Source organism: Equus caballus, chromosome 8 (assembly GCF_041296265.1).
Source record: "Equus caballus isolate H_3958 breed thoroughbred chromosome 8, TB-T2T, whole genome shotgun sequence".
Classification (NCBI taxonomy): Eukaryota; Metazoa; Chordata; class Mammalia; order Perissodactyla; family Equidae; genus Equus; species Equus caballus.
The window spans coordinates 90,247,847-90,264,893 of NC_091691.1; the positions used below are offsets into that span (position 1 = coordinate 90,247,847).

Genomic DNA, 17,047 nt, shown 5'->3' on the forward strand with positions numbered 1-17,047 from the left:
TTAGGTAGAAATGTCTGGCTGTAAAAAAAAGCATTTCATCTCATTCTCTTTTGGTTGCTTTTTTTCTTTTTTATGTGTATGTGGTATTTATTTAGAATGCTCAAGAAAGTAAGGAAATTGTACAGACTACAATGTCTCTAAAATGCTTGTCTGATAGAAATGGGGAACTAAGCTCCTTGACAAACAGATCTTAGAGGCAAATGATATTGAATAAGGAAGCTTTCTCTGCAAATATGAATGTCACTGTTTTCTCCTTGAAATGTTGCTTCTTTAGAGGTTTATTTTTTATTTTACATATTTTATTATTTATATTGCTATTGTACAACAGTCATTTCAATACCTCCTGGCAAAATAAAGAAAAATTACCCTAAGTTTAGCACTTAATAAAATGAACCTATTCTTAATTGTGTTCATGTTGGCTCATAATGGAGGATGAGAGGTAGATTGTAGGATTAAAAAAAACCACAAAACATAATTATGTAATTATATTGGGCTCATGATAAAATTAACTATTTCTCTTTTCTTTAAGCCTAGAGTGATAAGAATTGATAATTAGAATTTTTGTGGTTTCAGTTGTCATGATTTGATAAAATAGAGCACTGTTTTCTAGCTTATTAGATAATCTCCTACTTATTAAAGTGAGGGAAGCCAAGGATATGTCATTAGGTTTTTCATCTTTGCTGGAATTTTCTCTACCATTTAATTACTATTCTAACCTTGAAATTTTTAGATTTTACTAAGGACACTTCTGGATGTGTGAAAGGGGTCACTCAGAAATGATAAGTACATGTTGTAATCAATTTTTTAAAAATCAGTAACTATTAACAGAATTTAGAAAATTGGGAACAGCAATACCTATCAGCCTAAAATTATCCTTAAAAAGGATACATTTTCCTTTCTCTATTCTTTTCAAAGAGAATGCTTTCTTTTCTCTTCATAAAAAAGTGAAAATGTGCCACATTTAACAACCAAAAGAAGATGGAATAGGGTGGAGGAAACAGAAAAAGTAGATGATTAGAGAAAAATGGTGAAGGAGCGTTGTGTTCTGAGGCTTTTCCTGGTTTCGAAGGGATGGTTCATATACTTCCTCTGCTTCTCGAACTTTTTTTTTTTAAGTTGAGAGAGGGCGAAGAGGAGTTTTTACCAAGGAAAGTTTAAAAAGTTATTCTTCCTATTTTGCTTTCTTTCCTCCTGTTCAAACAATATTGCCTCTGCTCTTATACCGTTATGCCCCAGATCAGTCCTACATACAGCTCACAAAAATAATTCTTCTCCTTGGTAAATGTACAAGCTGAAAGAAGACTAATATTGGCTTTCATAAACTTGCTTGTCCAGTTTTCTGAAACTTTCTTAGTAAAAGTTGCTATTAAGTAAATTCGAACATTTAGCAATCAGAACTATTTAGGCTTGTATTTGTCCGTATGAAGCCTAAGCTATGCAATTTTTATTTTTAATATTTATATTATTATTTACATTCAATGCTTATATGTTAATTAAATTTATTTTAATTTTATTCTTCTTATTAAAAGTAGTGGTCTTTCACCACTAGAAATGCCAAAATGGCGATTCTTCTCTTGCCTTTCCTCTGGCCATCTGTTTCTGCTGTCACATATTGATTATTATCATGAAATTTCTTGAGGCTATATGAAACTTGTCATTCATCTCATATTGCCTTAGCATCTTCTTTATAAAAAATAAAAACAAATTAAGCGAAGATGATGCAAAATAACCAAATAGTTACATTTTTATCGGTTAGCTTGGTTTTGTTCATTCCTTGTTTTGAATTTCACAGGGTCTTACCAATATAATGTCCCAGAATCATTGCCAGTGGCCTCAGTTGTGGCCAGAATTAAAGCTGCTGATGCAGACATAGGAGCTAATGCTGAAATGGAATATAAAATTGTGGATGGTGATGGATTAGGCATTTTCAAGATTTCTGTTGACAAAGATACACAAGAAGGAATCATTACTATACAAAAGGTAATATTTTCTTGTTTTTATTTTCTATGAGGGCAACATCACAGAGATTGCTGAGCAGCCATGTCTGCTTTGATGGAAGAATGTATTATTAGACAAACTGAATGTCCACATGAAACCATTATTATTTTAATTTTAGGAAGAAAAGCTATGCATTTGTTTTTAGGTGTCAGAATCGTAGGGAATCTTGTATGACATTTGTAATCACACTCCATCAATTCTATTCTCTGAGTAAACCCACAGCCCTTATCTATAGCTCTATAACAATAAGACACACTCACAAATGTACTGTTTTAAATGACCTACTTCAAGACTTGAATTTGCTTCTTCGTAGACTGTTCCAGTAAGGAAACCCTAAAATCAACCAAAGGCCTTTGTAAGCAAACTAGACAAGCACTCCACATCCATGAAAATAATGTAAACAAACTTGGAAATATAAACCAAAATGTTGAAGAGTTGCTATGTTACCAATTATTCTGTTTTAAAATTTATACTAATTGAAGTGCTTGAAGAATTCATACAAACAGCAGAGCACGGAAAGTTGTGAAGCCTATCATAATCCCTTAAATATAAATGCAAAGGCAATAGAAAGTTATTATTATCCAAACTAAAGACTATTTGTCACAGTATATTTAAATTAGCTCCCAACACTGGTTAGATATGGGGAAAATGAGCTCTTTCCTCTCTCTGCTGTATAGACATCATCTTTGACAAATGTTAAATTGAAATAAGTCAAAAGGAATTATTCCAGAATATAGCCTTATTTTCTCAAATATTTGAAACACTGAAAATTAAAATATATATGAAAATCCACACCCCCAAGATACTGGGATTTATGCTAGTCTGACAATCCAGGTGTGTACCTCTGTAATTAACACTTTTCAATTAACACACATCAGTAAAGAAAGTCATATTTTGGTTGTTATAGGAAAACATATGTTTGATTTCAGACCAATGGATAAAATATTTCTGCAACTATTTCTAGTGGACAGATGCTGTTTTAGCTCAGCTGGTAACAATCTGTGTAAAAAAGTTTCAATAACTAGGATAGGCCAACTGTTGGTAAATGTTTTGTTTTCTTGTCTAAAATAAAAGAAGTGCGGTAAGTTACAAATGCTCGAAGATTTCAGAGATTCATCTAAAATCAATCTGCTCATATTCAAGAATTTTTAAATACATGTTTAAATTATTTTTATTGAACACATACGTATATGTTATAAATTATAATGAGATAGAATAAATCATTGAAGAAATATATATACAAATATATATATTTGATATGAGATATTTGTATTTGTACTAGTTATTATTATAATTACAATGTTACTAGATTCATACAAATATTATTAAAAGGCCAAACCAAAATATTATTTAATTGACAGCGCATTATATTCTACTTTGAGTATAGTTGTGGATGAAACTTCTTGTCCAAATGCAAACACAAGGCCTAAAGATTCAGTGGGCTCAAATTTAGTGTATTGTTGAAGCTCTCTCAGGTATTAAAAAAGACACCATAGCCTGTCTAATGAATTAAGATTCAAAAACATTCCAAATCCTTTAAATATTTGGATTAGTGGGTTTTTGTTTTTTTTTCTTTTTTAAAGATTGGCAGCTGAGCTAACATCTGTTGCCAGTCTGTTTTTTTCTTCTCCCCAAAGCTCCCCCAGTTCATAGTTGTATATTTTAGTTGTGAGTGCCTCTGATTGTGCTATGTGGGATGCTGCCTCAGCATGGCCTGATGAGCAGTGCCATGTCTGCGACCAGGATCCGAACCAGCAAAACCCTGGGCCGCCGAAGCGGAGCATGTAACTCAACCACTCGGCCACAGGGCTAGCCCTGGATTTTTTATGTTTGATACTAGAAATTTCCTACCCATTCACAACCACCTGAGTGATGTTTTGCACCTATTCAATAATTGGTAAAGATTTATGAACTGGTCATTATATAACAAGTTAGCTAAGTGTTTTTAATAATTTCTTATAATAAATATGAGATCAAAATTGTGTTATTTTTAGTTTAAATTCTTGGCAATTGAAATAAATTTTATTTTCTCCAGTGGCCTTTAATGTATGAATACTGTCTAATTTTTGTTGTTTTTTCTCCTTTCTTTTCTTACATAATGTCAATGACAGTTTTGGAATAATTAAGCACGCTCAGTATATAGGAGAACCTTGAGAAACAATGATGGTGGACAATTTCACAATTTTACTGCTGTGGCATTAATAGCCAGTAAAAAATTTAATGAAGCAAATCTTTTTGAACTACTGTAAAATGTAGAACTGAGTCTACCATCTAGGTATCAAGGGTCAAAAGTCACATTCAGGTTAAATACAGGACTTCTTAAGAAATCCCTTCAAAGCCCAAGTGTTGAATGCAAACTTGATTTTATATATCATTTTGAGTGTAGTCAAACACTCTGTTTATATGAACAATCATTTAGACTAAGAAATGAGTAATGGTTTATTACTTCTAAGATGGTTAAGTTTGCTCTAACTTGGCTAATGTGGAAGATTGATCTGATGTTTAAGTTTTATCTTCATGTGGAGGATCTCTTTACCATATTGGGGCAGAACCATTACATTCAGAAAGCAAAATAGTCTATAGTGATAGATAACATGAGCTTAAGCAGTGTAGTTCTGCAAAATTTTAATAATTATTAACTCATTATCATAGAATGCGTGTCTATTAAGACAGATGTCTGAAACTTTGCTATTTGAAAAAGGTAATATTTAGACAAACCTATGGAGTTTATAACGTATAGATAATATCTATGTAGAAATCATTGTAAATAAAATTTCACAGTTTTCTTCATGCTAAAAGTCTTTAGTGTAAGCAAACATTGCTTCATACTTTCCTCTTACCCTCCTTGTCCACACAGTTCTGGGTAGATAATAGATATTGGGGTAATTACCTGGTATACATCAGCCTAATTTTTATTTCCGAAGCTCCCTCCACCCACAAACTCATTTTTAAAAATTATAGTTCTGCATTGCCTATTGAGATATTCCAGCACCTAACCAATCCAACTCAGAGTTCTTACCAATATTGAAATAAACAAACATAAATAAGTGGTCCTATCAGAGTTGATTAAAACTAGTGGAAATGAAATATTTACTTTTCTCTGTAGTTCAAGCTTAGTGATTGCTGAATTCTTTTCACGTGAAAAAATTGTTTATGGTATTACAGATTAATTTAGCTTTTAGATGAAAAACTATTAATCCATAATTTTCTCACTTTCAAGCAATTAGTATTTTATTCAAAAATGTAATACACATTTTATGTGCAGTGACTCTGCCTAGTACTGTACAAAGGTCTTCTATTAATCCAGGGCTTGTCCTGTTTAAAAAGCTCAAATAAGGCTCATATTCCAACTCCTGAAATGAACATCAAAGAACTATTGGACCCCAGAATTATTTAGACTTGTATTTGCCAGATCCATATCCCACCATTCCTCAGTTCCATTCAAAGATCTACAGTAGACACTAAGCTACTTTTAATGTCTGCAAGCAACATAAACTTTCTTCTAGCTCTTCAAACATTCTCTCCTCCTGTGGGACTCTCCCGTGCTTGCTCCCATGCCCACTTACTCTAACTCTTCTTTCAAGTCTGGAAAATCACTCCTATTCTTTCTTCTTTAATGCAAATAGGTAAACAGAGGAAGTCAAATTGTCTGTGTTTTTCTTGTTCAAGGAAGGGGGTGTGTGCACACGCGTGTGTGTTTCCCTTCAGTGTTGGGAGTTCTACTAAAAATGTAATGAAGTTGTCTCAGTTCCACAAATACCATAGGTTTTCCATAGGCTTAGCTGTGGCCACAAAGATTTGGATAAATATCCAAGTCTCTACAGAAGTGTCCAAGAGAGCTCAGGCCCCATCTGCCAGCCAACTGCTCAGTCCCACCTAGTCTCTCAAAGGTTTGATCATGGCCTGAGGAAGAAGTTGAATTGTGGATGGATAATACTGTTTCCCAGGTAGAGAGGGAAAGGGAGACTTTCTCACAGAGGTAACCACCTGTGCAAAGATTCACCATAAGAAAGCATGTTAGGTTCAGGGAACTAGAACTAGGTCAATTAATGCGGAAGGGGATGTTGGCAACAGATGAGGCAATGCAAGTGAAGGGGCTCCTCCATGCCTTTCTGCTCCCTTGCAAGGCCGCTGTTAGTAAATAGGAACATACATGTTCATACATGAACATACATGAACAAGATTTGCAAATAAAAATGGATTACAAATAATAAATACTAAAAGATATTTAAGGGACAGCTATAATAAAATATACTGTAGAATAGAAAATTGTATTTTCTAATTTCTCTTGAAGCCTTATTATTGCAACTGTCTGTGATAATTCTAATTCATTTCAAGCATTTTACTTCTTTTCAAAGGACTGTATTATAATGAGTATTGTAGGAGACAAAGAACTATTCCTCTAGCCTCTAGGTCCTTCTGGCTGGTCTAAGAATTAAACTGACATGAGACAGAATAACAGGAGAAAATCAAACATGCTTAATAACATGTCTACATGGGAGAAACTCAGGAAAACTGAGTAACTCACCACGATGGATGAAGCCGCCACCTTAAATACCTAAACTCGGCTAAAGACAAAGGAGGATATTGGAGTAGTAGTTTGGGACTTCAAAGGAGTGGAGGCATGGAGATGGAAAAGCAAATGTTTGGTGAACAACTGTGTGCCATACATTGCAGAGACGATGGGATGTGGGGAGGACTTTGATTCAGTGGGCCTGGCTAGGTTCCTTCCTGTCTACCACGCCTAGTTCATGTTCTACTATGGTTACCCATGGTATCAGCTCCTTCCTGGACCAGCCCTTCTATCTTAAATTTTTTAGGCAGTTGGGGGAAAGTCAAAGTTTCTTTATGAGTCTTTTGTTCTTAAAAATAATGAAGCCAAAGAGACACATTTTTTGGGTGGCAAATTTTGATCCCCCACAGTATCAATATTTATTTAAAATGTTGTCACTTTCCTGTTCGTAGTTCAAATAGCACAGTTTTGTTGTTGTTGTTGTTGTTAGTAAGTTAAAAGCCTTAAAGTCATTTGTAGTTTCTCTTCTTGCCTCTTATTGAGATATAATAGCTCTTGGCTGCATTTTTTCTATTCTCTTTGGTATTATCCTAGGGTTGGTTATCATTGCTTATTGCTTCACTCTGAAACTATTTTAATAGCTCTCGAGCTCATGATCTGCTTATAGCTTCTCAATTCTTAAATCCATCCTTTTTTTAAATTGCCATTCAAAACTCAACACGATTTTGTTTTTATTATTCCAACTAGTTTGAAAAGGCTCTACCTTATACTAAGGGAATAAGACAGAGTGATACAACAAATTGAAAGGAAGCCATAGAATAATCATTACTGAAGCTATATACTTAGAAATTCTAAAGGAATTCATTGAAGAATTATTAGAATTAATGAGAGCTTTCAATAATGAGAGCTGCAAAAGTAAGTTAAAAATCAGTAGTGTCACTATAGCTCATGAGAACGGTTGTATAAGCTTCTGGCCTTCAATCCAGCCGTATGACTTCAACCCACTAGGCATCATGTATGGAATATCCATCCCTCTTCTCCACGTGCCCAAATCCGCCATCTAAAACATTGTATTCTGCTGACCTTACAAAGGCAGTATTCACCCCCAAACCCAAGTGCTTTTCCATCAGAAGCCAACAGTATCTCAGTTCTCTATTTCAGAAGAGTGTCTTTGCTTACATTTTTTAAACCAAAGTCTCTTTGGAGTGGTTTTCTCATAATGAAAGAAGTCTATTAAGATTTTCTGATTCTCTGTTAGAACTAACAACTGCCTGTGGGCCTCAAGGACACAATTTTGATTTTCAGTTCTACTTATCAAGATTTTAATAAAATTGCAGTCTGTAGTCCATTCCAGTAAAACATTTCCAGAGATCCCTCACAGTGAGTGGAGTCTCCAAAAAGAAGGTATGTGGGGCCAGCCCTGTGGCCGAGTGGTTAAGTGCGTGCTCCACTTCCATGGCCCAGGGTTTCACAGGTTCAGATCCTGGGCACAGACATGGCACTGCTCATCAAGCTGTGCTGAGGCAGCGTCCTACATAGCACAACCAGAAGGAACCACTACTAGAATATACAACTATGTACTTGGGGGCTTTGGGGAAAAGAAGAAAAAAAAAAAAGATTGGCAACAGATGTTAACTCAGGGCCAATCTAAAAAAAAAAATGTATGACTCTCATAAATTCAGTATTCTTTCTATACTAGAGAAGAGTGGAATCATCTGTGAAATCCAGAGTGGGCTTCTGAATCTGAGTCACAAGAGCATTCTGACTAAAACCAAGAAATTCTGAAAGAAGACAAATGAAGCCTTCTTCCATTGCTTTCAGAATATTTTTAAATTTTCACTGAGATAAATAATAGAATATTCTGGGAAGTCCATAAAAAGGAACCATTTGTTGACAGGTTTTCTAGTCTCTCCTAAGTATAGGAAAACATTTATAACCAGGCCGTGCTAGGATATTAACAAGATTTTTGTTAAGACATAAATGTATTTGTTCTGATGATTCTGAATGTCTCTAAATGTTACTTTACATTTGGATAAGTGTTCTAATATCCATTTAGATAGTGTCATTTCTACTGGAATTTGGTTATTTTGTACCTGTGAACCGTGCTTGATAATCATCTGAACTTATTTTTTCTGTACTCTATAGTATAATAAAACTTTAGTGCACTGCTTTTTCATAAGCAATGTACCGTCATGGTTATAATGAGATTTATTCCAGTTTGAGCAAATTATTGTCATATTTTGAAACTTTTACATATGCTATACTTTGCATAGGGTAAACTTAGGAGCAGGGAGATAAGAGCAGACAAAGAATCTTTTTAAAAAAATGTATATTAATGAGGCTGGCTCCATGGCTGAGTGGTTAAGTTTATGCAGTCTGCTTTGGTGGCCCGGGGTTCACAAGTTCGGATCCTGGGCGCGGACCTACACATCACTCATCAAGACCCACTATGGCAGCATCCCACATAGAAGATCTAGAATGAATTACAACTACTATATACAACTATGTACTGGGGCTTTGGGGAGGAAATAAGAAGAAAATAAAAAGAGGAAGATTGGCAACAGATGTTAGCTCAGGACCAATCTCCTTCACCAAAAAGCATTAAAAAAAAAAGACATATATTAAAAAAAAGAAAAATAAGTACAGAATTATAAAATATTACCTTCAGTCATGCTATTTTGCTCCACTGTCTTATGTAGAAAATGTTTTATCAATATGACCAAATATGCAGAATCCTCAAAGCTAAAGATTTGTGTAGGTGTTGGCATAGAATTATTTCTTTCATAATTTAATTATTGTTTCTATACCTTAAGAATAAACCATGATCCTAGAATTTAGATATTAGAAAAAGATAAGAAAACTACAATGTTAAGCAGCTAATGCAAAGTGCAAGCTATTTCTCTGGCCATTTGTGATAACCTTTATAACTAATTATATACAGCTTTAAATTTCACAAAGTATAAACATAAACATTACCCCATGTGAGTGAAAACTGTATCTTTCTTTCCACCTAGAGTTCTTTCTGTTTGCATTTCCATATCATAATTTACTATGTAGGAACTTTAGTTTTATTTTTCCTTTGAGATATGGCAATCCTTCCTCTAATGTACTTCAGTTTTCAATATAAGATCTCAGTTGGGATTAACTATGGAATTTTGCTTCTAGAAAATATATTACCATAGAGTTACAGTGCAGTAAAAAATGAGCACCTTCAAGATGCATTTCCTGTGAAGGATAAGTACACATCCTGTCCCTGGCACGTGAATGACTTGTTTGGTGCCTCATCTTGTCACTCTGTCAAATAAGATATTGGAGCTTCTTCAGGCCAATTCTGCTGGGCTATCTTGATAATCTCCTCGTATTCATACCCTCAAAAAGGCTGAATGAAGTAAAAAACATCAAATAATAGAGCATTATTGTGGAGGTATACAGTGTGGCTAGCCTCCGTTAACTGTGGGGGAGGAAGAGTTAGAATCTGCAGTGTCCTTTCAACCTTGACCTCGGCCGCACAGATTTCTAAGCTCGGGGGTTTACTATCTCGCTATTGAAGTATGTCCTTTGTCCACTACTTGCAATAATGAGGGGCTAATTCCCAGAGTCAAGTCTGTATTTCAGGATTTAATAAAATGCTGCTGATGTGTGGTGGAGGAAAATCAAACCAACAACATTTCCAATTTATTTTTCTTCTTCTCATTACATTTTTCTTTCAAAGATTATATTCATTTAATCCTGCTGCTGTGGATGCACATTTCTGAAAATGGAGCAAAGATACTTCTCTCATTTAACTGTGAAAAGGCATAAATTTTGGATTTAGTTTTAAAGGCTAGATATGATAAGATTAATACAGTAACTCTAATTTACTGAACTTCTGAATTTCAGATTATATTTTCCAATTTATTTAACCCATTGTTACTGTGTATATGTAAGTAGATCCTAACATCATTTAATCATTATGCAGATGTGTGCATGTATACAAGCTGTTATCTGCTTATTAAGGTCTAAACTTACCCGTATTTGAATAGACAAGATTAGAGGAGAATTTAGAGTCTTAAAAAGAAGAAAAGAAATCAACACTCTTTGAAGAAAGTTGATACTAATGTAAATGTCAACACATGATAGACTTGATCAAAGAGACTGAGACCCTGTTCACTTAGGAGTATTTTCTGTATTCTTTGATTTCAACAGTTGTCAGAGCAATGTTCTCAGAATATGTGTATGTCAAAGACATTTTCCAGTGAGTCCATCATGATATTTTTTTGCTTAGTACAAGTCACAGATAATGTACAATTTTCCTTACTTCTGTCTTTTTCCATGCTGTGTTGTTTCCTAAATTAGTTTCATTGGGATTCCAAGAAAGAGATATTTAAAAAATAGATGAGAGGATTTAATGATTGTATAGGGAAAGTTGGAGAGAGAATTTAAGGACAAAGCTGATGTTTCTAGTATGAGTAATTAGATAAATAATGGTGCCGTTCCTTCAGAATGAGAGCGTGGAGATGATTGACAATGATTTGGAATATGTTATGTTTGAGGTACCTGTAATATCTAGGAAAATAGATCTAGGAGATTATGAATAAGCATTTGTAGCTCAAGGGAGAGGTCTAGAGTACAAACTTAGATTTCAGAATCATAAGCAAATGCATGGCAATTAAAGGGACAATTGAGGACATCCATATATCATATATATAAAGTGAGGGAAAGAATGCTTTACTTAGTTACTTAGTGAAACTGAAAAATTTAAGTTAGCAGGATAGAGAAGCATTCAGAGAAGGCAAATTGTTTTATTCTTCTAGGTTAAGGTATTTTAGGAGAGTTTAAAAATAACTGATCAACAAAGCAAAAAACAAAAATTCATATTCAGATAAATAAAAGGGATTGCATTTATTATCAATAGAAGAGGGAATTGGTGGATCACGGAATCTATGTTAGATAGTAAAGATGAAACATGACCAATGAAGAAATGATTAGAAGCGTTAAGGGCCTGGAGTTCAAAGAAATTCCCATGTCTGGATCTGACCTGTCTCCCATTATTTCATTTGGTCATTTCAAGTCTATTTTGGTTCATTTTACCTGGATATGCTGCCATCACATGTCAAAAACTGAAGTCACCAACTCTTACTCTCTTTCCATGGTTATAGCAGCTGTCCACCTCTACTTAACAAATCACCCCAAAGCCTAGTGCATTAAAACAACATGATTTCCTTAGGTCCTGTGGGTCAGCATTAGATGGGGGCTCAGCAGGGTGATTTTTCTGCTGGTCTTAGGTGGGCTCACACATGTGTCAGTAGTCAGCTACTGGTCAGCTTGGTGGCTCTGCCTGTGTGGAGGTGGCTCTCTGTCTGCTGGGTGGAAATGTGCCTTTCATTATCCAGTAGCTAACCTGGGTTTGTTCCAAGAATGACAAGAACAGAAGCTGCATGGTCTCTTGAAGCTGTTATCCAGAATTGGCACAACCTCACTTCTGCCACATTATATTGATCAAAGTATGACAGGCCAGCCCAGGTTCAAGGAGTGAGGGGGAAAAATATATGAAAAGAGAGGAGCTATAAAATGTTATGCACTCCAGGAAAATAGAAAAAAGATTTTGAGCCCCAGCTCTGCTCCAAAGAAACTAAAAAACCTCAGGTTACACTTACATGAAGTGGCAAAAGTAAGACTGAATCTCAGGTCGGCTGATCTCCACTGTAGTCTTCTCTCCAATGTCAGCATTATTCACAAAGTAACTGTATGCATCAAAATCAGTTAACATTTGCCACTGTTTGATAAAGGTTCCCAGGAAAACATAAACTAAACCATCTGTGGGTCATAATCTGGATTCTGCTTTCCTGAGAATGTATGAGACCCTCCATGGAAGTCTCCGGGTACAATCAGTAGTACATGCTGGGAAATATAGACCTCAGCCAGTAAGGGAATCCATATGAACTGTAGTGGGAACCAGGTTTTAAATGTTGGGCAGGAGTATAGTCATTTGCAAGGCTTATTTTCTATAGTCTGCTTATAAAATCAAAACAGCCTACCTAAATTCGCAGTAGGAGGTTGTGGTTCACAGAATAGTGACCCCCTCCAAAGATGTCAATACTCTAATTCCAGGAACCTGTGAATATTTTACCTTATAAAAGGAACTTGGCTGATGTGATTAAGTTAAGGGGCTTGAGATAGGGAGGTTATTCTGGATTGTCTCATTGAGCTCAGTGTAATCACAAGGGTCCTTATAAGAGGTATGCAGGAAGATTCAGAATCAGAAGAAAGAGATATGGTAGCAGAACCCGAGGCTGAAGTGATGCGCTTTAAAAGATGGAGGAAGGGGCTATGAGCCAACCATGCATGTGGGCTCTGGAAGCTGGAACAGTTCTTCCCTGCAGTGTCCAGAAGGAATGCAGCCCTGCTGATACCTAGATTTAGACTTCTGACCTCCAATGCTGTAAGAGAAAATAGATGTTTTCTAAGCCACTAAGTTCGTGGTAGTTTGTTTACTGCAGCCGTAAGAAATTAATACAGAAGTCAAAATGGAACGTTTCTGTGAGTGGAAAAGCTGATCCAGACAACAGAACATAAGAGAAGCCCAGACATGCATTAGCTGGGTCTGGATAGAGTCTAGGTAGGCTGATCTCGGCATTCTGTGCACAAGTCAAAGTAAGATATGATGGCAGTGGACATTTTGGTGATAAGAGCCCTCAGTTTCTCTCTCTTGAATCTCACCACTCCAACATGGACTGCCTGTTTTTTACATCAGTTTTATAGGACTTATCCCACTTCTTCCTTTGTCATCACCTGGGATTAACTACTACTCTTTTTCTTTTAGGTTGTCTGATTCATACTTCCAGTTCATTCTGATTTTTTTCTTAGTCTATGGGAACAAAGACACTGGAGTCACACTGTCCTTGTGGTTGTGAGCAAGAAATGCAACCTCTCCTTGACTCGGTTTCCAGATTTGTCAAAAGGATCTGTTAAAAGCTATATTATGTGATAGGATGTTGTGAGAATCAATGAGTGTGAGCAGTTAATAAGTAAATATTGTAAAACTCGTAGAACAGTGGCCTGCACATGGTAAGGACTACATAAAGGTGCACTGTTAATGGAAAATATATTTAGCAGTTTATGGTGCTACCTCTTTGTGGATAAATTCAACTAACAATCGGAAATGTACATGCATTTAGTTGATGGTCTTAGATATTTTAAAAAAATTGTTATAAAATAGAGATATGCTATGATCCCTGCTTAAATTGCCTTTTTTTTTTTTTTTTTTTAATTCTCAGGGCTCGCTATATCTAGGTTAAAATGTTAATTTAAGTACTCATGGAAGTCAGAGGATACCTGTGAAGCTAGATAATGGAAATCATATTTCCTGATATTTATATCTTTATTTTATTCCTAATATCTTACCATAATTTAATATTTTAGGCTTAAACATTCCTGCAATTTTTCATGATATCTTTATCAAGGTCCCAATTTACCTGTAGAGCACCAGATACTTTCTATGTACTGGTAATGGTCTGTTTACAAAATGTGGATATTTGTATCAAGTACCTATGAGCAGCTGTTTTAAAGTATAATTTTTTTAAAGTTAAAATGATGACTCTTATAAAATGGGCATGGAGACACGCAGTAACCTTTTTTTGCTTTTTGCTTCTTCTAAATTTGCTTACACTTACTTTGCTATTTTTCAAATGATATATTTGTCCTTAGGTTTTTTTTTCTTTCTTCATTCAGTAATCAGTAAATCTCTATTATATCCAAGACAGCTGTTACCTACGGGACAGATGTAAGATTAATAAATTTGGCTTCTATCATAAATCTCAAAGTCTAGCACAGTGAGACAGATCTGAAAGGGTCAGTCTCCAGCAGAAGACACCCACAGAGCTGACATGGCCTCTAGGCCGCTCTCCCCCTTAACCCGTAAACCTCTATGAGGGCATCAACATGGTGCATTCAAATATAGAATCATAGATATAACAATTTGGAACATATCTTTCCCTTCTTCTTTATAAAAAATAACTTGCCCATATCTGGATATACATTTCATGAGTCAAAATAATTCATAACAAATAAAAGCTTCATAAAACTACTAAAATCCCTTGCAACTGTCAAAGCAAAAATTACACTGGACAAAGTTAAATAGGAAGACAGACTTGAAGGATATTGCACTAGGGGAAGGAAGCCAGAATCCAGTTGAAACTCAGCTCAGATCAAACAAAGGGCTGGAGAATTATTGAAGAGCTGGAGTGTGTGTGTCAGGGGGAATCATAGTTCATCTGTGTTTGCTAATTGGCTTTACCCAAAGGAAAAGTAAATTTTCATGTATCTTCATGACAGGAGGTAGTTTTACAACTCGGAGCAAGGCTCCTGCTGAAGGTTGGCTGCCACCCTCCACAGCGCTAGCACTAGAGGTTCTGTCTTCCTTGATGATGACATTTCAAAGAGATGGCTCCTAGTTCCTGGAGAAAGACATTCCTGGGCTATAAAAATGGCAAGAGGCTTTTGAAAAGATTTACATCTCGAAAGGACTGAGAATGGGTTTACAGTAAAAGTTTTCTAAAGTAAATTCTCTATGAAAGGGGGGTCAGAGGCCTATGGTTGGGAAGAATCCTGTCTAAATTTGGTCAAGCTGAGGGGAACCTTAAGGCCTCCTTGGTCACAACCCAGGGAAGGAAGAAAGTAAAGGCGGCAGTGTATAATTAAGAAGGTGTGTTCTGCTTTTGGAAAGTATTTGGGGAATAATTTTAGAATCTTTTATCTTTGTATATAAATCTACAAAATTATTCTTGCTGAGCTATCCGTTTCAAGGTTATAGATTGCTTTTAAAGTTCTTGTTAGTAGATTTATTTAGAGTAGAATAATCATAAAGAGAAAGTTATGATCGAGAGTTATGTTACTTAGGAAAAAAGATTGTATTGATTTGATCAAGAAGCAGGGAGGATATTGAAAGCAACAGAACGTGCTTTGGTCCATAAAACAGCCGGAATCTCCAGAGAAAGAAATGTTTTTAAAGATGATGAACAGTCTTAGTGCTTTGGTACAAAATCAACATTAGACATAAGACACTAAATATATAGACACGTACATGTGCATACACGTGCACGCATGCACACACACACACTAACCAGCTCTGATGGCACCTTGCTGTGGTTAGAAGAACAGAATGAAGAATTTCCAGAGGGATTCAAGTTGGATCAATTCCTGAAATATCAACAACAGCATTGGCCAAAAGTGTAAGATCTAAAAGGAGGTCACTGAGCGTAATGAGAGCATATTTGGCTGCAGACCAGGAGCCAAGCTATAAGGAGAAAGAAAAATGTAGTGCAATGATTTTGTTAAAGAAATTCAGGATTATATTTTAACTTAAGTTTTACCATTGAAAATGCTAAAAATGGCAGGGGAAACTCTTGAGACCACGCTGTTTGTGATAGTTACTTTTTTTAATTCAAGAGACAAATATTAACTGACTTTACCAAAGACATATGCCTAGGTGTCATCAGGGAAGCATAGAGGAGAAGACATAGTCTTTACTTTCCATCTGATTTGCTCATAATCTAGCAGAAATAATAGTATCATAGTAACACAGCAAATATTTACACAGAACAGCGATTACTCTGTCAGTCACTGTTCTAGGTGCTTTAAATGTATAAATAATTTACAGCAACCTGTGAGGTTGGTGAGATAGGCAAGGACCTAAGTCTGATAATGTCATCCAGTAGGGGGCCCTAATTGCTCCTGGAGCCTGATGAATCCCTGCTTGTTACAGCAGAAGGGAATGGGTGGTAGATGGGTGTGGCCTTGAGTTCACATGGTGTGTCTGCCCCATAGGACACATGTAATTTTGAACTTTCACTGGAACTCTTTGCTATTTAGTTGTTGCATCAGTTAATATGCATGTTAAAGATGTGTGTAAAACTCCTTATTCGTAGTTAGCTCTCAATATAAAGAAGTTGTTTTATTAGTTAGGTAAGGGGTGATGGGAACACGCATAAAGAAGGTGGTGTTTGTCTTGGAAAGATTTCAACCAGAGAAACGGCAGACAAAATTATGAGAAAGAAAGCAGGTGATGTGCACTGGGAGATACAAAGTGTGCTGTTTATAGTGAACAGTTCATTTTAATTCTAGTAAAAGGGGTGAGAGGAAGAGGGCTGAGCATCTAGTCTGGAAAGATAGGCTTATTATTTTGGGCTCCTTCGATCAGGGATTATCAAACGACTGCCTGCCTGGTTTTGTACAGCTCAGGAGCTAAGGATGGTTTTACGATTTTAAATGATTGAAAAAAATCGAAAGAAGAATGTTGTATGATACGTGAAAGTTATATAGAATTCAAATTTCAGCGCCTGTAAGTGAGGTGTTATTGGCACACAGCCACACTAATTCATTTACATGTGGCAGAAAATGCATAGCCAATGAAGCCTGATTATTTACCATCTGGTCCTTACAGGAAAAGGTTGCCGACTCCTGTCTTAGTTATAATGCTTACTTTTTTTAATCCTAGAGTTCATCATCCTTTGGTGGCAATAAATTTAAACAACCTGTTTTATAGTTTGGGAAAGAACA

The 17,047-nt window shown here is 35.7% G+C and overlaps 1 protein-coding gene across 3 annotated transcripts in view; it reads left to right on the forward strand.

The window, feature by feature from the left end:
* The window catches only part of CDH7 (cadherin 7), a 126,100-nt gene that overhangs the window by 69,521 nt on the left and 39,532 nt on the right, over positions 1-17,047 (forward strand). For all 3 annotated transcript variants that reach the window (XM_001492627.7, XM_023647958.2, XM_023647959.2), the window contains exon 6: positions 1,793-1,980. In XM_001492627.7, coding sequence (XP_001492677.1) covers positions 1,793-1,980 — 188 coding nt within the window. The remainder of the gene's footprint in view (positions 1-1,792; positions 1,981-17,047) is intronic.